The sequence below is a fragment of the Eublepharis macularius genome, chromosome 4 (genome assembly GCF_028583425.1).
Source record: "Eublepharis macularius isolate TG4126 chromosome 4, MPM_Emac_v1.0, whole genome shotgun sequence".
Lineage (NCBI taxonomy): Eukaryota > Metazoa > Chordata > Lepidosauria > Squamata > Eublepharidae > Eublepharis > Eublepharis macularius.
In genome coordinates, this window is record NC_072793.1 from 14,043,147 (window position 1) to 14,065,210 (window position 22,064).

The 22,064-nt window shown below is 43.0% G+C and overlaps 1 protein-coding gene across 1 annotated transcript in view; it reads right to left on the reverse strand.

Annotated features, from left to right (window-relative positions):
- Positions 1-280: 280 nt before the first annotated feature.
- The window catches only part of CACNG1 (calcium voltage-gated channel auxiliary subunit gamma 1), a 35,512-nt gene continuing 13,728 nt past the window's right edge, over positions 281-22,064 (reverse strand). The window contains exons 2-4 of the mRNA XM_054977165.1: positions 10,952-11,026; positions 2,053-2,190; positions 281-722 (exon numbers count right to left, since the gene is read on the reverse strand). Of these exons, the coding sequence (XP_054833140.1) occupies positions 496-722; positions 2,053-2,190; positions 10,952-11,026 (440 nt within the window). The 3' untranslated portion in view covers positions 281-495. The remainder of the gene's footprint in view (positions 723-2,052; positions 2,191-10,951; positions 11,027-22,064) is intronic.

Sequence of the window (22,064 nt, forward strand, 5' to 3'; positions counted from 1 at the left end):
AAATACTAATAAAATGGTGTCACGCATTCTGCAAGTTGGTTGTAAGATTATTTACAATGGTTTTATGAATTAAGTCTTCTAGCACGGATGCAGCTCGAGAAAATGGTTTCACATCATGGCAAGAATATGGCTTAGCTTCCCTGTTGCTTTCTACTCCCCGGTAGGCATTGGACTTTTTCCTCTTATTTCCATTCAACTGGATCAACACAATAACTTCCTCAAATACATGGGCTGGGAGGCGGGATTACAAGCCATATGCAAATACAATTACGTACATGTATATGTTGCCAAAATCTTAACACTTCCCTTTTTATTTGTTAAGTAATACATTTTATGAAACTCCCCTTTGAATCTATAAGCAGATGTTACCCAAAGATTCTTCTGTCATCTTACATTGCCTTCTGGAGATCTGTTAGAATATCTATATATAGTTGACCTTCTTTTTTGGGGAGGGGGGTTTGATGCTTCTTAAGAAGTAACCTGAGATGGAGTCACTTAATGCTCTGGCTCAGCATCCATACAGGTCTCCCAGGGGTTCCTGGGCATGCGAGGCAATGAGATAAACAGAAGTCCAATCCCAAAAATGAAGAGCAGGACAAAGGAAGCACAAGCACAGGCAAAAGACCAGGAGTAGTAATACTCAATCCAGACAGTGTCGTCACTGTCAATCATCCTTTTGACAGACTGCCTCATGACTTCCACGGAGATGATAATGCATAGTCCTGAGAACAGAAAAAGAAAGAAAATCGAGCTGTGAGCACAGCAGCTTTTTGCCCAAATCCTGATTGGTTTAAGATGTAATCGACTCTCTCTACCTTCTTTCCAAAACATCCTATCATTAACAGACTTGCTCAGATCCTGCAATCTGGAAGATGTGGCTTCCTTCATTGAGGCCAGCCATCTCGTTTTAGGTCTTCCTCTTTTCCTACTGCCTTCCACTTTTCCTAGCGTTATTGGCTTTTCTGTAGAATCTTGTCTTCTCATGATGTGACCAAAGTATGATAGCCTTAGTTTGGTCATTTTAGCTTCTAGGGAGAATTCAGGGTTGATATGATCTAGTACCCACTTATTTGTCTTTTTCGCTACCCATGGTATCCTCAAAACTCTCCTCCAGCACCACATTTCAAATGAATCAATTTTCTTCCTGTCAGCATTCTTCACTGTCCAACGTTCATATCCACACCTCGTAATGAGGAATATCATTGTTTGGATTACACATTGTTTGTGCGCGCACTTACCCAAGAGTAAGTCATACTCAACTCCATGAGTTTTATTTCTGAATAAGATTGCTCCCATTCCCTCTCTGTCTGACCTGAACCACAGAGTAGCTGTGAGACTAAACTGTTGCTCCGAGCTGCTAGATATGTCTTATTTAGTTGTATAATACATATTTTTTTTAACAAGATCTTCCAGACCAGTAACTTCAAGAGGCCAGAAGGAACAACTAAAGCACAATCTGAAAAGAATTAGGATATAGAACCTTGCAAAGAGTATCCCAACAATTTTCAAACTGGAATGAAGTATGCATTCTTTCTCTCTTACCAGGCATTTTTTTCTGGGAAAAGAGGTGGTGGAACTCAGTGGTGGAACTCAGGACCGCACAATGACATCACTTTGAGTCAGCTGGAACAAGGGGGGAGTTTTTTAAAGTTTAAATTGCCCTCGGGGAAAATGGTCACATGGCTGGTGGCCCCGCCCCCTGATCTCCAGACAGAGGGGAGTTTAGATTGCCCTCTGCCTGGAGATCAGGGGGCGGGGCCACCAGCCATGTGATCATTTTCAAGAGGTTCCAGAACTCCATTCCACTGCGTTCCGGCTGAAAAAAAGCCCTGGTCAGCAGTAGAACAGCAAGATCTGAGTCCACCTTAGAGACCAACACCTTAGAGACTAAGATTTTCAGAGTGTAAGCCATCAAGAATCAGAGTTCCCTTCTTCAGGAGATTTCAAGGATTGAACCTCAGACCTTCTTCATACAAAGCCGATGCTTCACATCTGAGCCATGGCCTCACCCCACCATGTACTTGAATCAATGTCCTTCATGCAACGTTCTACCTGAAAAGGTGTAAAACATAGACGCTGGCTTCAGGAGATAATCCATCTTTTTCCTGAAGGATAAGAGGACACAAACTGTTCCAATGATGGAAAAACCAACACTGAAAATGGCAATGGCAGCTGCAGAAATGCTGTACTCTGGCAAGACAAAACAGAAGAGGAGAGGGGAAGTGAGTCTAAAAAAATACAACCCTTTCAGACATCTCAATGTTGCATTATACCAAAATGAATCAGATCATTAACTGTTTTCTGTTGTGACCAGGGGTCATTTCGTAGAAAAAGAGCTGGAGGAACTCTTTAGCATAATTCATTAGCATAACTCATTTGCATATGCCATGCCCCTTGCCATCACCAGAAGTGGTTCATTAGCATGACTGATTTGCATATGCCACACACCCTGACATCACCTATCCTGGCTGTTTTGGACCCAATCCTGGCCATTCAGGGCCGAAATTGGGCCCCAAATGGCTAAAAGGGGCTGAAAATGGACAAAAAGGGACCCAAAATGGTCAGGATTGGGCCGCTGCTGAGCGGGAGAGTGATCCACCACCTGTCAGAGGCCTGATCCGGGCTGTTTCAACCCCAATCCTGGCTGAAATGAGCCCAAAATGGCCGAGATTCAGGTGGGCGGGGCCACCTGACATGTGCCAGAACTGCATTCCTGTGCGTTCCCCCTCGAAATGAGCCCTGGTTGTGACAAAATATACATTTAAAAGAATGTATTATGGGCAACCAAAGGCCCTTTTTGAAAAAATGATGCCTCAGGTTAGAAGCAGAAGTATCTATGTGCATCTCTGCCCTTGGCAGTCTATTCAGAACTTGCTTGGAGGAGCCAAAACTAATATATCAATCATGGATTTAAAAGATTTAAGTGATCTGAAGTTCAAATAAGACATTATCTCAGACCTGGATTGTTCATACCTGTTAGAGAGAGAGGGGGGGTTCCTAGGGCCAAAATTAAATCCAGTTTGTAACCAATTGTTCTGCCTTACTCTACTCTACCATGACAGTTGCTCTGAGATAAATATATAAGAGGAAAAGGGAGGAAGCAGGATATCAAGACACCATCTTTTGAAAGCAATTTCAGGTAGGAAAGAGATCCAGAGGAGTTAGCCACGTTGGTCTACAGTAGCAAAATAGAAAATAGTCCAGTAGCACCTTTAAGACTAACCAACTTTACTGTAGCATAAGCTTTCGAGAATCACAGCTCTCTTTGTCAGATGCATCTGTGATTCTCGAAAGCTTATGCTACAGTAAAGTTGGTTAGTCTTAAAAGTGCTTCTGGACTCTTTTCTATTCAGGTAGGAAAAAACCTCTATAAAGTCTCAGCTTGTACTGCATAAATCAAGATTCACAACAAGTAACAACAAAATCCATGGACAAAGTCTTCTCTACAATAAGGCTGTACGCAAATTGACTCAGAAGTAAATCCCACTATATTCAATGGGGCTTACACCCTGGTTGGTATGAATAGGATTGCACTTTCACAGTGTGATTCTAGGAACACCAACACCCTTCTAAACCCATTGACTTCAATGGACAGCAGAAGGTGTAGCTGTGCTTAGAATTGTGCCGTTGCCCTGTTACAGCAAAACCGAGGAGTACTGTAGCGCTTTTAATATCAGAAGGGTTTTATTTATTTATTTATTTAAACATGCATTGGCTGTCTTTCTACATTGCAGGGATGTGGCTTACAATATAGATAAAATAGCAATTGCAAAATGAATAAAACAAAGTTTAAAAACACAGTTTAGGATCACCAAACATAATAACAAAGTTACTTAAAAACAGTCCTAAATAAAAACGGGTTCATCTTGAGCAGTAAGTAGTGTGTCCTCCATTGGTAGATACATGCACACACATAATCACAAAGTCTGGTATATGGCTATAGGAAGAAATATTGAAAAGTGCAGATGAGGTAGACTATATAGTGGGATCCTTCCAGGCTAACCTAAAGAGAAAAAGGAAGGTACCTGAATCTTTAATAACAGATCCAGAGGACTTAGCTGTGTTAGTCTGTAGTCACAAAATAGTAAAGAGTCCAGTAGCACCTTTAAGTCTAACCAACTTTATTATAGCACAAGCTTTCGAGAACCATAGCTCTCTCTTCAAACTGTATATATTCATATGCTTCATGTTTTAAATGGTTGTAAAATGTGCACTTAAATTTTTATGGTAAATGTACTGGCTAAGTGCTGTAATAAAGAATACTGCTACTACTACCATAGCTCTCTGCATCTGACGAAGAGAGCTGTGGTTCTCGAAAGCTGACGATGCATCTGACGAAGAGAGCTGTGGTTCTTGAAAGCTTATACTACAATAAAGTTGGTTAGTCTTAAAGGTGCTACTGGACTTTTTACTGTTTAATAAAAGCGTTTTGGCAAGTGCAGCCTGGCCCAGGAGAAATGAGGAAAGGCACCTCGGCTGAAATACCCTCTCTTACACAATTATGAGGGAGGGAAAGTGGCACAATGTAGCCCAATCTGTCAGCTCTCAGAATCTAAGCAGGCTGGTACTTGGATGGGGAACCATCCGGGATGGCTTTGCATAAGATAGCTGACGGCTTCTTGCTTTTTGCTGACCTTGAAAGCCAGTAAGTCACAGGTTGCCATAAGTCAGTTGCAACTTGATGGCACATATGTATGTACATAATTATGAAAGTTTTTACAATTATAATTGACAAGAGGCCCATAAAATAAAGAAGAGGTTTCTTTCCTCCTTGGCTTTTAGCGCACCCAGTGAAAACGATTGGCAGTATGTTCAGTAGGGCTGAAAAACATTCTACATCTCATACTGCATAATCAATTTATTGGATTAACTAACTACTATAATGATAGGAGAGCCACTGGCTTTATTCCTTTATAAGGAAGGAGAGAAATTGTAACGTTCACTGAAATGCATTCTGCCACAGAACTTTGATCCTTATTATCTATTGGATGTTAAAGAAATTTTAAAAAGGCAATTATACATTCTTTTCTGCAAACCTATGTCCTGCTGTTTTGCAACTGAGTGGAAATGGTATCTTCCTGGCCCTGAGTCAGCCACATACAAAGGCTGGGACAGAGATTTAAGAGTTTGGGTTTTAGATTTGATCCATTTGATCCTCTTACACTGAGATCCTAAGCAGAGTCCCGCCCTTCTAAGCACCTTGACTTCAATAATAACATAATAACAACAACATTCAATTTATATACCGCCCTTCAGGACAACTTAATGCCCACTCAGAGCAGTTTACAAAGTATGTTGTTATTATCCCCACAACAAAACACCCTGTGAGGTGGGTGGGGCTGAGAGAGCTCTGAGAGAGCTGTGACTGACCCAAGGTCACCCTGTTGGCTTCAAGTGGAGGAGTAGGGAATCAAACCTGGCTCTCCAGATTAGAGTCCTGCGGTCTTAACCACTACACCAAACTGGCTCTCTTAGAACTGATGTAACTCTGCCTAGGATATTTCTGCTCGTTTGGGAGACTTCCTCGTCTACTGTATGTGCTGCGAAGGAATAATGAAGGAGAGAGTGCTCTTCTCTTGGATATATTAGAAGCCAAAAGCTTTCAAAAATAGTCAGAGAGGCTCGTGGAAAGCAGGGGGAGTTTATACACTTTTCCTGCCCTTCAGCAAAAATGCTGACAGCTCCATGAAAATCCATTTGCTTGAAGCCATGGGAATAACTAGGTGCTCTGCCCGGTGAGCTAAACCACGTGCGTGGTACTTGGTGTCTGAATGAGGAGGGGGGAGTATGCTAGCTGAATAATTTAGAATTTCGTTTGCATATTGCATTAATTGGCCAATATATTTAATAGTCATGCATGAACATTACACTGGCTGATATTTGATATCCGTGTTTTTTGGACAGTGTTGCAATGCCGACCCCTCCCCCCTCCCCAGCCTTTCCCGTTTATTCTTCTAGGAGAAATCTTTTAAAGTTATTTTCTGCTAATTGACTCCAATTTAAGGATGCTTATATTTGCATATTTTCGCTTAAATTGTCTTACAGTTTCACATCCCCATTTCCTCTCTATTTTTTAGTTTGTTCTTAAGGGCCAAACTAGATGTGGTGGCTGCAGTTCCATGACCCCAATCATGTAAAAAGGGGTTCGATTTCGACAGCAAAAGCAGGCAAGTAGGAGAGGGAGACTGAACCCTCCCTCACGCATGGCTTATTCCCCATAGCTTCTCTTCCAGGACCAGGGCCTTATCTAAGCACCTCTTCCAATCAGCCCAGAAATTGTTGCAACATCCCATGGACTTTTGGGATGAGCTGCCATGACCCGGAAGGGGGAGCAGCAACGAGGCTAAAAAGAAAAGTAAGAATGGCACATTCTGCTCCTGACAGCGTAGCTGCTATGAAGGGGAAGAAGGGAGATGAAATTGAGAGGATGGTAGCTGTGCAGTGTGTGTATAGGCATAGATGGGTGGGGGTGATAAAACTGTCTGCAATTGAATAGGAGGGGAGTAGGGTTGCCAATTACCCAGAGAAAAGCTGCCCTGTCTCTTTAAGGCTTAATGAGGTGTCATTTACTGGCATACCATGAAAAGATTATGATGCCAGTTTGCACACATTAAGCCTCTATTAAAGAGACAGGACATTTTTTTCCTAGGAATGTACTGGAGTGGTCCATGAACACCCTGCATTGAAGAACCTATCAAAATCTGCAGCTGGCGAAGCTAAGTTTCATTTATTTACTAAATGTATCTATTCCAGTACTATATATATATATTTATATCCTTCACAAATAGTGAACTGAAGCTCTAATACTGTAAGTAGAGATGGGCACGAACTGAAATATGAACCAAAATTAAGCATGAATCAGGCCGGTTCATGGTTCATGAACCACGGTTCGTCAGATCCCATTTCTGATGAACCACCACGAACTTTTAGGCTGGTTCGTTTGGTTCATTTTTTGGTTTGTCACTGCAGACAGACTGGTGCCAATCAATCAGTTTCCTAGGCAACAGGGGATGGACTTCCTGCAGACCTTCTGCTAACCCCGAAGTGACCTTCTGCTGGCCCGGAAGTGACCTTCTGCTGGCCTGGAAGTGACGATTTTCTGACCTGGATGTGATGTTTTCACGAACCAAACAAACTGGTCCGTGAACTGGGGCAGGTTCATGAAAGTTCATGAAAGTTCATGGTTCGTGAAATTTGACGAACCACAAACCACACGGTTCGGTTTTTTCCCGGTTCGTGCCCATCCCTGTTAGTAACTTTGGCTGGGAGAGAAGTGCTTAGGGAAAGGGGTTGTAGGAAGGCAAGCAGCTAATGGGAGGATGTTTCTTACTCCATTCTCCCACACCCACTTTACAATTAATATTGGACCTCTGCTTTCTATGTTCCATTGTTCTAAATATTGTCATATCGAAACTGGACCTGAAACAGATAGAAGCCGCCTGGAAGTTTTTTAGGTGGTTTGTGATTTTTTCCTTTTCTTTTTGAAATACTCCCTGACGATTCCCTAGATAAGGAGATAAATTCATCCATCTGATCTGAAAAGTCATCTAATATAAAATAATCTAAGAATGTACAAATGGCTAACAAATGTAACAGAGCTCCAAGATCTACTCTTTTATCCATGCAGTATGTATTGTTGGGGTGCCTCTGCTCTAGCAAGATGCGGTTGCTACTGAATGGTGAGCATGCAGCTCTCTCTTCAGCAGGATGCAGGGAAAATGGAGGGGCAGGTGAACATGAACGTTTCCTGTTTCAGAATGAAAGACTAGCTCGTAGTAAACCATCAGGATTTCAAGGGGCCAACTTAGATATGGTCAATTATTTAAATGGAAATGTGTGAATTATTGTCCCAGAGTTCTCAGAGACAACAGACCTCTTAAAATGTTTTTGGGCAAAGCAAGGGACTTGATTCGCCTTCAGTTTCATGTAAATCTAGGTTTCTCCATTGCTCTTTCTCCATATAAGTAAATAGACTTTGCATCCTGCAGGTACAGATACACATTCCTGGCTGCCACTGGAGTTCTGTCAAAATTAATTCAAGTGTATGAAGAGCCAGTGGAACATCTACAGTTCAACACTCTGCCCTATGCATGACCTGGCTTTTTCTGTCTACAATGGGCTATTATTGAATGCCAATAAAAGGTTGCTGACTGACTTACTGACTGTCTACAATGGTAGCCTCTATTTTGAGGTAAACTTTATGTACTGATTTTTGACAGATGTTTTCAAATGTTTTAATCAACCAGGTGTTAGATTACACATGGACCAAGTTTCAGCTTTCTAGGTAGCATGGAAGTACATTTGCAGTGCAATCCTAAGAATGCATTCCTGGGAATAGCCCCATTGAATCAACTTCAGTAGGATTCTGAGTAGACCTGTTTAGGATTGCTCTCCTTGTGTTTCCCACTTAAAGGGAGAAATCTACAAACATCCCAGTACATATTTTCCTAGTAATTGGTCTGCCTCAGCTTTGTGGCCAATACGGAAGTGTTAAAATGTCTGTTTTCACATGTCTTACTGGCCGTGTATAATCGTGCAAAACTCCTGGAACAATGGTGTCCTCCTGGCGCGATTGCCCATCATGACTCCAGTTTGTGGCGTTCCCATCGTTCCAGGAGTTTTGCGCGATTTTGCGCGGCTGGTAAGACGTGAAAATGGCCAATGTGTGTCCTCTGTTTTGAGAGAGGGAAGAGAAACATTCTATTTTCTAGAAAAGAGTCCAGTAGCACCTTAAAGACTAACCAACTTTACTGTAGCATAAGCTTTCGAGAATCACAGTTCTCTTCGTCAGATGCATCTGACGAAGAGAACTGTGATTCTCGAAAGCTTATGCTACAGTAAAGTTGGTTAGTCTTTAAGGTGCTACTGGACGCTTTTCTATTTTGCTACTACAGACTATCATGGCTAACTCCTCTGGATCTATTCTATTTTCTGACTTTCTATGGGCCGAACTGCATGCTTTTTAATGAGCTGAGTCTGGGTTTCCCAGTTCCCTGTACCCAACTTGTATTCTCTGCCCGCTGATTTCTCCTCTGCGAATTCTCCCTAACCCCTGACATTAGATAATCACATACTCAGAACGAGTCCCTCTGAGTCAGCAAGTCAACTGTTTTTATGATTGCTATATCAAGCTTTATAGAGCAATTGACACTTCTGTTTCTTCTTGGCTGTTTGAAATGGATTAACTGTCACCATATCAGGATATTTCTTAAAGATTCTTTCGTGCAAACTGGAAACTATTTTTGGGGTAGGTGCTGAAGATCACAAGTAACAGAAAGATGAGAATTTGGCTAGGAAAGTGTCCATCTCCTTGCATAGGAACTTTTTGCATAATTCTAATAGAACTAAGCTGGAAAGACACTTCAGTACCTGTTGGTCCCATTTATCCATCCTCTGATTCCTTGAAAATGTAGGTTGTAGTGTGCTGTGACTACAAGAGTTCCACAGAGACAGAGTTGTGATAAACCCAAAACTATGAACAACAAAACTCTCTAGAAGGTTTCAAGGGAAGATTTATATTTACCTGAAGGGAAGACATCACCTCCTTAAAAAAGTTTACATACAAAACTTTTCTATTATTGTACATACCTGTAACTGGTATGCAAATTTAATATGACCCATTATTTTTCTTGACAACGCTCAGGGTTGCCAGTCCCCTTGCTAGGGTAGGAGATTCCCTTTCTCTTGTTTCCCGCTACTGCACCAAGCAGCAATGGAAGAAATTATTTTAAAAATGGCTGTCAGGCCAATGGCATGACATCACTTCTGGGTAAAATTCATAAATGACATCATACCTTTCTAGGAATCACTAGAAACTCTATGGTAAAACTACAGAGTAAAATTCCTAGAGAGGCATGACATCACTTCTGGGGAATTCCTGGAAGTGACATCATGCCATCACCGATGACTGCCTCCCCGCCTCATTCCTGGAGGAAAATCCTAGACTTTTTTTCAGGTAAATAGGGTGCTTTGATATAAAAACCAACATTTTAGATTGTCTTTTCACTGCAGCTTGCTACTGGCCCACCTCAAATTTCTTTGCTCATGAGATTCCTGTATCTTGATATAGGAACTAACTTCTACCTGAAAGCAGGGCACATGTATGTGCTTGCATGTGCATGCACACACATATCTATGTCAGGCTTTATATATACAGCCATTTCTGTGCCTCTAATGCATTCACAGAATCAGGTGCTACAAATCTGTCGTAAAATAGCTTGAAGTTAACAGGGGTATAATAGGGCATCTTGCCATAAACCATTATTGATGCAACATGCATCAATTAGTTCAACCCATTTCAACAAGTTGAACTAAGTCCATGATAAGTGATCTCATTTAACAAACAGTAAATCAGTGGCCATTTCCACACTACTCACCTTCTTCCGGAACAGGGCGCAACGTCACGAAAAAAACACGGAAGATAGCGTCTTCTCGTGCGAGTTTTGCATGACATCGCGCAAAACTCGCACGAGAAGACGCTATCTTCCACAGTTTTTTCATGACGTTGCACCCTGTTCCAGAAGAAGGTGAGTAGTGTGGAAACGGCCCGTGTCTCCTCTTTATTCATGATAGTCATGGCTGAATGACTAGACATGATTATCCATCACTCAGTTAAGTTTTTTGAGAAAAGGAGGGAATATATTGAGTCACAGGTACAAAATGTTCCTCTGGTAATGGAAAACTTGTGAACTCCACCAGTGGTGAGGAATCCATCTCAGAGCTCCCAAAAGCCTACCTTTCCAGAGTTATGCCTTCACATCTCCATGTTTTACCCTAGAAATGTCACTCAACCATAATCCTTGAAAGCCTCCACTTTAAGCCATTTTAGCTGCTTCCTGTGTTGTGGGGAGCCACATGCAATCTTTTGAACTGAACATTTACTGGCTGAGTTATGACATGTGCTACAATGCAATGACAACAAAGAGATCTCCATTTTACAAATTCTTTTTACCTCTTTGCGTTGTTACTTCAAATATTTCTGTGCTTTCTCCCGGGGCAAAGTGTGTGAAATATGAACAGTTGTGTTCTAAAGAAGAAGAAAAAAAGACAATGTATATATTTTGGGTATAGGTACCTTCTTATTAGCTGGTGTTGAATTTTAGCAGAGTAAAAATAAAGCACAGCAGAATAAGCAACTGAGACACTTGTGTGTTTAGCTTCTAAAAATTAGGAAAAAGGGTTATACGCAACATTAGGAAAATTAGAAAAAAGGGTTATATGGAACAAAAACCCACATTCTTTAAAAAAAAATTTATTTAACCAGTAAAATACAGATATAATAAATTCGGATAAACAAACGTGACAGTCATTAATCCAACAGAACATTAACAAAGCTAAAAGTTACCTATCAGATCATAAATATCTAAAACATCAATTAAACTATTATAAACTACCTACCAATGAAGATAACATATAATACTATCATTTAACACAAAAATAACAATATTCTAACTAACTCTGATACACTGATATCTTATTTCTTTATTCTCTTTCTTTGTCCTACTGCTCTGCGTACATGCTGAATAGCATGGGCTACCCATAATATATCAATTAGCCAATAGTCAGTCTTAGGGTCACCTTATTAAGAATAAAACCTCCCCTTCTTTGGTGGGAAGAGTCTACACCCAGGGCTTTTTTTCTGGGAAAAGAGATAGTGGAACTCAGTGGTGGAACTCAAGACCGCACAATGACGTCACTTTGGGTCAGCTGGAACAAGGGGGTCGTTTTTTAAAGTTTATATCACCCTCTGCGAAAATGGTCACATGGCTGGTGGTCCCACCCTGATCTCCAGACAGAGGGGAGTTTAGATTGCCCTCTGCGCCTCTCGGTAGTGTGGAGGGCAATCTAAACTCCCTTCTGTCTGGAGATCAGAGGTGGGGCCACTGACCATGTGACTATTTTTAAGTGGTGCTGGAACTCTGTTCCACCGTGTTCCCGCTGAAAAATAGCCCTATCTACACCACCTAATTGGCTCTATGCTAAACTTGCTATCATTATCGTACAGAAACTTAACTCTTTCATGATAGAAAGGTTGGCACTTGCAAAAACCCAACAGCTGGGCTCCATATCAATGCCATTTCTTATTTCACTGTTTCTCAGTCTGTGGGTTGAGATAAAAAATTGCATTGTGAAGCCTCTTAAAGTGGGTTGCAGGCTACGCATCTCTACTGACTGCTCCTGCCCTTTGCACCCTTCTCTCTCTCTCCTCTTCTTCATTTCCAGCTTCTCACATTCTTGCCTTGCCCCTTTGCAACAATAATGGGGAGTGGGGGAGAGCTATCTGGTGACTAGTAACTTTATGATAATTGATGGAAGGTGTGGGGGGGAGATTGGAGAGTAAGTGGGAGCTGTTCAGTGCATAGAAAAGCAAGAGGAGGAGAGAAAGGGCTAAGCTAGATGTGCAGGTTCCCCGCAGCTACACAGCAGTTTTGGGGAGTAGCTGTTAAAAATTCAGGAGACCCTAAATGGCCGCAGAATGCCTCCATGGGGGGAGGTGGGGCTCCTCTCCCCCCTCAAGCTGTTTCCCCCTGTCAAAATAGCAGAGGAGGGAGTTTTTCCCCGTGTTTTTTCTGCTCCATGTGGAGTATTCTGTGCACATGGAGCAGTAAAAAGGGGGGGGGGACCTCCTCCTGCACTATTGCGAACCCAGACCCAACTCTTTAAAAGCATACACATCTAGCTTGGCACAAAGAGGTGTATGCAAGCCTATGCTCTGTCTAGCAACTGCTCCTTCAGCCGCCCACTCTCTTGTCCAGCCCCCTGCAGTGCATCACTATTTTCTACCTGTTGTGGAAGATGTATCGCACTGAGCAATTTGCTACCCTCCTCTTTGCTGACATCTACCATTTTCTGCATCTCCTCAACCCAGCACCCCTCCCCCTGCACTTGCTCAGACTCTTGGGCCAGCCCTGGATAGGTAAATTTGGTCTTGTGGGTAGACATGGGCACAAACAGCATTATGAACAGAAAAAAACCAGAAACAGCCCAATCTGCTGTTCGTGAGCAAGCTGTTCATGGGGCCCCATCCTAAATGCACAGGTGGTTGTTAAAAGCCTTGTTGGTTGCCTTCAGCAGCCGTTGGGCAAGCCAGACAGTCTGGGGCCTTTCAATCAATTCCCCTGGCAACAGCAGGGACTGAACTCTGTCTGAACTTCTTCTGGCTTTCCTTCTGGCTTTAACTTTTCAAAGTACTTCCAGCAGAGAGCCCCATTTTTGCTACTGTGAAGAGAAAATGACAACAAAGGGAAGGACCCATGGATCATGCCTTTCCCAGGGTGCAATCTCTCTGAAACTTGGGGGGGTCTTCAGAGGACGTTGAGGTGGGTATTGGACATTGGTGGGTATTGGACATTGGGAAGGTCAGTTTGTGGGATGTTTAAAGGGCCCTGCTCCTTGCACGTGGCAGGAAAGGGCCCTTTAAACTATCAGCTGGCAGGTGGCAGGGGGAATCCCCCCTGCTGCCTGCCAGCTGATAGTTTAATGGGATCTTTAAAGGACCAGGTAAGTGGGTTTGAGGGGAGGGGGGTAAATGGGGGTGGTTGGGGGGGGGTTCTGGCCCCCACGAACAATGAATGATTAACATGTCCGGGAACAGTCCATGTTTGTCCATGTTCGTTGTTCGTTGTTTATGGATGGCACCGAACGACGAACAGGGTGTTTGGGGGGGGGGGTTCCGTTCGTGCCCATGTCTACTAGTGGGTCTCCATATCAAAAAGGTTGGGGCTCATTGTCCTATTTTAATACATATTTGGAACTATTATAATTTCATTTTTGTTATTATTCTATTCTCAGCTTCTTCTTTTTTAAGGACCACATTTTAATAGACTGAAACATTGGTTCATTCCATCAAATAACTCCCTGCCTAGCAGTGTGACCCTAGCAAAGTTACACTAAGACCACTGACTTCAATGGACTTAGAAGAGTAGAACTGTATTTAGGATGGCACTGTAAATTGCCTGGCAGCAACTCTGCCATATTTAGAGACTCTAGATGTGAGGAACTGAATGTTCTGCTCCTAAGTTATAGGCCCTTCTCTCTTTGAAACATGGTAGGCATGAACTTTTCAAGACCTCTTCCCTCCGTAAATACATTGATCATATCTAACTTTTTGTCTTTTGTTTTAGACCACAAACCTGGAGCAAACAACACAATTGATGCTGCCTGAACAGTAAGCACTATATTGCATTTAAGAAGCCATGGTGAAAAGTAATAATGAATAATAATAAAAACAAAACACATTTTAATATGTAAAGTCCTTTATAACCTAGAAGTCATTCGTCCTCAGTACAGCCCTCCAATTAGAATGCTACTGTTCTCATTTTACAGATAAGAAAGCTGAGATACCTTGTTTAGTTCTTTAAAGACTTTCAATAAAGTCCAGAGACATTTATGAAGCTTTTTTCTCGTTTATGTAAGCAGTTGCAGAACAGTTTTTTTTCTTTACTGTATGCTAAATTGGGAAAATAAGAGATATTAGGTATATGTGCATCAAATAACGGGCTCGCTGCTGTCACTTTATTCTTCTGAAATTTTTGGTTTGTTATCTTGGTGTTGTATCAAACATGAACATAGAAGTAATGAACTTATAAGTTCATTTCCACGTCAAACTAACTAGCCCTCTTTAAATGACATGGCATGTAAATAAACACAAGCTTGTATATGGGTCAGGATTATTTTTTACTCCCTGCTTGCACTTCGTGTACTGGGAAATGCCACAAGTATAAAAACTTAACTGAATCTTTGCAAGGTACAGATCATGCCAACATAGCTATTTGTGTGCATCTAGGCTCTGTCCATAAGTTTTGATGAACACTCACCAAGCGGAAGTGGGGCTAGCGGGGCTAGTGCATGCCATGTTACAGTAATAGGCAACTATTATACCTCTTCATACACTGTATATTAATCAAGCATTATTACATTTTATCACAAAATTAAACATCTGCTTATTTTCAACAAATAAAGAGGTATCAAGAACAGATGGCATTCTTGTAAAACCAAAAAAATGCTTGGCATTGGATTGAGGAATTAAGCTTCATATCTGCACGAATGAAGTGTTTGTTTATTGTTCTTGATCAGGGAAAGGTATATAAGCATTAAAATGTTGCTTAGGTACTCCAATATCCATTTTAATGGCATGATTAGTAACATGGTATGTCGATTAAGCGGTGAAAAGATTTTAATAAGATTTAATACATTCTAGTTAATTACCAACAATGTAAAGATTAGCAAGTAATGTTCTAAGCATTTAAAGGCAATTTACCTTAAGGTTTGGCTGAGCTGGGGGATCAGCAGGCTAATCCATCCTGGTAGCTTTCTGCACTTTCACAAGATGGTATCATACAATGAAGAGTACAATACCGTTACCTTTATTCACCCTGAGTATTGAGGGCTGTGTTCTAACTAATAACCTGAGATCATTCCCTCAGTGACAGGAAGAAGAAAAACTATGGATGGAGGTTAGGGTTCCCAGATCCAGGTTTGGAAATTCCTGGAGATTTTGGTGGTGGGTGCTGGAGAAGGCAGGGTTTGGGGAGGGGAGTGGCCTCAGAATGGAGTCCCCTCCCCCTCCAAAGCAGCCATTTTCTCCAGGGGAACTGGTCTCTGTCACCAGGAGATCAGTTGTAATTCTGGGAGATCTCCCGCCACCCCTGGAGGCTGACAACCCTAACCGATAGAAATAACTAATTTTTAAAAATCTGCTGAAGAAGTGGGTAAATGAGGTTGGAAAATAATGGCTCACACCAAAAGTTGCCTGACCTTTGCTGATGGCACATTTGAGGAGAACGTGTACAACAGAGCCTTGTCAACAAGGGTTTGATAGACAAGTATAGCTGAAAGAGTTATTTGGATCAAAATCGCTATCATTTTACTCCAGGGGCTGTCTTCTAAATCTCCTCTGAAGACCGGAAAGTGCTTGTGCTATTTGTTCAGCTCGTTTTCTCTCACTTCTAGGCCGTTTTCACACTGCTTACTGGCCACAGAACATTACGCCGAGCTCCCGGAGCGACAGCGTCTTCCTGGTGTAATTTCGTGCGATAATGGTAGTTCTCGTGCAAAATCACACCAGGAAGATGCTGTTGTTCTGGGAGCTCGGTGTGACGTTCCGTGGCCGATAAGCAGTGTGAAAACTGCCCTGATGTCCCACAGTGACTCTCTCACCTGCTGTGTGGCACATGTGGAGATGCTCTCACCACAGCACATGAAAGAAAGAGATGGAGAATAGGAACCATGGAGAGAACGGGTGGGAGTGAAATGGTGGTAAAATATATTATTCCAGTCTTTGCTGCCTTATAACAGAGTCTCCAAATCAGTCATTTTAAAAATTCTACCTGCTTCTGTGCCTTTACCAGGAGCCTAGCAGAGAGAAATTTAACATGCAAATTTTTTCCAGGCATGGTGGTGTGAGTTGCAGGGAAAGTTTCTCCTGCTTAATTTCTAAGTGTTAGGGTGCTGGCATTTTTCTCTCCTCCATTTTATCCTCAAAACCACCTTGTGAGGTAGGTTAGATCAGAGAGCATGTGACTGGCCTTAGGTCACCCTATGAACTTCCATGGCAGAGTGCGGATTTAAACCAGGGTCTTCCAGACCCTAAATTGATATTCTAACCACAGCACTACAGTAACTCTTCTCCTTCTCTAAACATCTATTATAGCCTATCTACAAATCTCGGGCTCTTATCTCGGGTTGTAGTGAGTTTTGTCTCATCTTCAAATGTCCCCAATTACCTTCAGTTTTGTTTAATATCTGCCAGCATTTAATTAGCAAGTCTAACTTTGAACATCATCTTTAGAATAGGCCTTAAGGGACCTTCTTTGGAATAGGCTTCAGGCCTTGCTGTGACAGACTTTTCTTCTAATATATGCTTTACTAGGACATTTTGCTTGAATCATTTAGGACACTTCATTGGTTTTTGCTGACCTTGTGTGATTTTGCCTTGGTGAGGCCCTGTTCAAACCGTCTCTTGATTGTTGAGACAGGATTGTCAGATTTCATCCAGACCAGGGTTTTTGTTTCATTAATGGTTTTAGAGAACAAAGAAAATTAATCATTGGCAGCAGGTTCTTTCATTGCTGCAGCCCTGTACCTGATGCATGTAACAAATTTGTGAGCCTGTTAAAGATTTTTTTAATATAAGTCCTTTAAGACACATACCTTGGTGTTTAATTTTTGCAATGGCGGATAGCAAAGAAAGGAATACCACACGCTCACATATGTAATTGGTAGTGTAGCTGCATCAGCACCAAAGCAACATTTTGCTGATTAGTGAAGGGCAGTTATTACCAGGGCTCATTTTGAGGGGAAATGCACAGGAAGGCAGTTCCGGCAGTTCCCCAAAGAGGTCACGTCAGGTGGCCCCACCCACCTGACTCTCAGCCATTTTGAACCCATTTCAGCTGGGATTGGGGCTGAAACGGCCTGGATTGGGCCTCTGACAGGTGGTGGATCACTCTCCCGCTCATCAGTGGCCCAATTCTGACCATTTTGGGCCCCTTTCCAGCCATTTTCAGCCCCTTTTTGCCATTTTGGGCCCAATTTCAGCCCTAAATGGCCAGGATTGGGTCCAAAACAGCCAGAATAGGTGATGTCAGAGAGTGTGGCATATGCAAATCAGTTAGACTAATGACACACTTCCAGTGATGGCAAGAGGCGTGGCATATGCTAATGAGTTATGCGAATGAGTTATGCTAATGAGTTCCTCCAGCTCTTTTTCTACGGAATGACCCCTGGTTATTACCAATGTCAACTCCTGTTTTTCTGGTAGGATATTGTCATGTCTGTACCCCTACATCCATAACATTGTTCTATGTGTTGAACCATTGCTAATACTGTACCTTGTTGAACCATTGCTAATGCTCTAATACTGCTAATGCTGTACCTTGTTTGCATTTTGCAAATGCTGTAACCAACACTTTTGTTTCTCTAACAGCCAGAGAACTCAGCTGTGTTATCTTGTTTCTTTGAAGCTCACAGAAGTGACCTTGCACTGTCTGAAATGCTACAGTTTACTTTCATGCATTCCCAGAACCTTTCCCGCGCAAACCTGTGGTCTAGCTGGGAGGGGGGAAATGAGTAGGTATTTAGAGTTGTACTTTCCTCAAGTCTCTATTCCTGCCAAGGAAGTATGTACTACTGAGATGCCTTTCTTGCCTCTGAGTAACTCTATGGAAATATATATGGAAAGATTGGATTTCTGAATAAAACCATTTAGCCAAGAGCTTGGACTTCTTGTTGCAATGGTGCAGGGACCTGTCTACCATATCCTGTCATCCATAGCCTGACAGATATTTTGCAAGCTGGCCAAGCTAATGCCAATCTGGACATCTGCAGCTATTTTCTGTCATTTCAGAAAAGCATGTAAAAGCCTTGTTTTATGATTTCGTTAGCGGAAGATTCGTTTGAGTTTAGACCATGCTTGGTGATTCACTGAGCCAAGCACTGCCTACTTGCAGTACTTGTTCAAACTCCCAAGTGATAAATGCTTCGTAGGGAATAGAAGTTTCACTTCAGCAACACTTAAAGAGCAATTAAAGAATTACATTTTTTGGTTGTTGTGGGTTTTCCGGGCTGTATTGCCGTGGTCTTGGCAAGACCAAGACCACGGCAATACAGCCCGGAAAACCCACAACAACCATCGTTCTCTGGCCGTGAAAGCCTTCGACAATACATCGAACACCTCTACGGGGAGGAAACATTCCAACAGACCCGGAGATTGGAAACACTTCGGAACAAGAAGCCAAGACCACGGCAATACAGCCCGGAAAACCCACAACAACCATCGTTCTCCGGCCGTGAAAGCCTTCGACAATTACATTTTTAAATTGTGGATCTGTGTTTATATAAGGTGCAAGTGCAAAGTATCAATTAAATTCACAATGATCCACCATCAAAATCCTATTACAATCCATAACATCCAATAGCAATATAAATACATAACATCCGTTTCTGACTTCCGTTTCCAACAGAAAGGTTCCCGTCTAACTGCAGTAGCCGTGCAATTCAACAAGGAGCTTGGCTTGGTCTTTCTCAAGAATGCCACAGGCTTTGCTCCATAATGTGTGATGTCTTTCACTTTCTAAACAGGAACCAACATGTTAATGACCAATTAGGTCCTAATTGGTCGTTAACATATCTGCTACAGTCTCCAATTCACATGGCTATAGCAGTCTTTGGCTATCTGCAAAATATAAATAACACATTAGAAGAAAATTTGGACCTTACAGTGGCTTATCTTGTTAATTATTAGACTGGAACCTTTCTGTTGGAAGTCATTCTTTCTCTTAGCTTAAACCTATATCATGTGCTTGTTGTGAAACTAAAACAAAGGAGAGGAGAGCCATATACATAAACTGCCTTTGAAACACTGTAGGATAGGCAGACCTATTTTAATAGAATGCCAAGCGAGTATTTCACAATTTTATCTGTAGAGAATAAGCTACAGGGTAGTACAGTCTGTTGTGGGTGTTGGGGCGTAGTCAGCCAGAACTATTGATTGTCCCAATTTACAGTCCTTAAGCACTGCTGAACTTAGGGTTGCCAACTCATGCAGGGAAAATATGTGGAGATCTGGGGGTAGAGCCTGGAGAAGGTGGGGTTTGCGGAGAGCAGGGACCTCAATAGAGTACAATGTCATAGAGTCCACCCTTCATTTTCTCTAGAAGAACAGATCTCTGTTGCCTGGAGATCAGTTGTAATTCTGAGAGAGCTCCAACCCCTACCTGGAGGATGGCACTCCTAGCGGAACTGCAGCTCATCCGGAAGGAATTCTGGGAACAGACTTCCTTACTTGATTCTGAAAACCAATGCCTAGAAGGTTTTAAGGGCATACAGGTGCAACCCAGTTTTCCTATTAACATAAGCAACATGAGCCAATAAATTGGAGGCCTTTGACCTTGTGGGGCACTGAAACAGTTTGCCCCCCTTTCCCCCTCTGTAACCAGGGCCAGCACACGCATTGAGGCAGGGCCGGCCCCTGCCTCGAGTGCTGAGGCGCTGGAGGGGGTGCCAGAGGGGGCACTGGGGGCAGGGGCGTGCGCTGCAGAGCTGGTGTGCCTGGCCCACAGCTGCTGCAGCCTGCCAACCCTCCTGCCCCACGCTACTGCCACCGCCACCTCCAACACACGCCCCTGGCCGGGTGCAGCAGCCGCGGGCTAGGCATGGCAGGTGTCCTGGGTGGCATGCGGAACCTCCCCAGCCACCCGCTGCACCTGACTGGGAGCACGGGCAGCCTCTGCACTCCATCCCAGCTGCCTGCCTGCCAATGGGGCTGGCTTGCTGCGTGATGACGTCACACGCAGTGACATCATCACGCAGTCCGGGGCCTGCATGCGTGCACTCTGTGTGCATGTGTGTAGGGGCAGCCGCAGGCAACAGAAATCCTGGCGCCGCCCCTGTCTGTACCTCTGATAAATGTTCATGTAAGAACAACAATTAATTATTAGACCAGCAAGTGAGGGACCCACAAGACTTGTGGGCGAGGTATGGGAAATTCATTGACTCCTGCCTGGCCCTCCATATCTCCCTTCACCCCACTCGGACCACCACTTTCCCTCCCTTCCTACCCCAGTTGCTGCTTTTCTCACTTCTGCCCCCATACCCAGATTGCCACTTTCTCTCCCTTTCAAATACCCACTACCCCCAATTTCTCCCTTCCCGTCCCTGTCACATCATCCTCTTCCTTCTCTTCGATTGTCACTTCCTCTCCCTTCTGACCATACTGACTCCCCCTCCCCGCCTCAAATGTCCTGTTATGTCTTTTTTCAACTGTCATCTTTCAGTTGCTAGGCCATCCCACAACAGTGATTGTGGTCTTGCGAGATTTTGCGAGAGCTTGGGTGTCCTTTTTCATCAGCAAGGATTTTAACCCCTCATTTTAATGTGGGACTTTTCTGCATACCTGGGGGTCATTTCCCTTGTCTAGCCCCATTGTGTGAATTTTTGATCAGCACTCTGGGGGCCTGCTTCAGAATGAGATATGGGGGGAGGGGAGGGATTGGATCCTATGATTCATCAAAGTGGTGACAGTCGCAGACTCTTCCTACATTTCCCTCTCCCCAGCCATCTCTTATGTCTTCAGGGAAGTTGATGCTGGGATCTTGGGACTAATAACCATGCATGCTGGGTGACTGCATTAGGAAGGAAGATGGGGGTGGGTGGGAAATAATTCTCCTGTCCAGGGCTTTTTTTCTGGGAAAAGAGGTGGTGGAACTCAGTGGGTTGCCCTTGGAGAAAATGGTCACGTGGCTGGTGGCCCCGCCCCCTGATCTCCAGACAGAGGGGAGTTTAGGCATGGAGGGCAATCTCCCCTCTGTCTGGAGATCAGGGGCGGGGCCACCAGCCATGTGACCATTTTCAAGAGGTTCCGGAACTCCGTTCCACCATGTTCCAGCTGAAAAAAAGCCCTGCTCCTGCCTCTTGTATCAGCACAATTGGTTCTTGCACAAAAAGGATGGGGAGACCTCCTTCTTTAATACAACTCCTCTAACCCTCAAAACTATTCGTCCCTGTGAATCCCACTGCATCAGGAACCACGTTTCAAGGGGTCAGGCAAATGCCGTAAAGGTCCTCCCTCTTCGTGTCCATGGATCTCAAGATCCACCCCAATGTAATTCTTTGGCCCAGAAGCTTAAATTATGTAAAACTGGCATAACAGTAATTTAAATTAAATTAAACAGAAGATTTAAGTATGTGTTTTAAATGACTTTTAATAATTGGCTAACAGTTAACCATCGGCAAAAGCACACCCTGTGTTTTGATTCCTGAATATATTTGACAGCAAAGAGCCGTCTAAGTTGGAACATAAATGCCCTTCGTATTTTTTGTCAGGTGCAATCTTTCCATAGCCAGTGTGGCAGACATCTCCTCTCCTAGTCTTGTATGAAACTACACCTGACCTTTTCACACTGAGACAAATTCTAAAATATGTGGAAAATATAAAGCAAAACATTCAGAAGAGAGAAAATAACATGTCTAGGATCCGGATGTCGGTAATTAGTTTTGTGAACCAAAGGGGGCTTTGGATTTGGTTGTCTCAAGAAGTAGCTCCTTGTGCAGTACAGCCAGCTGCT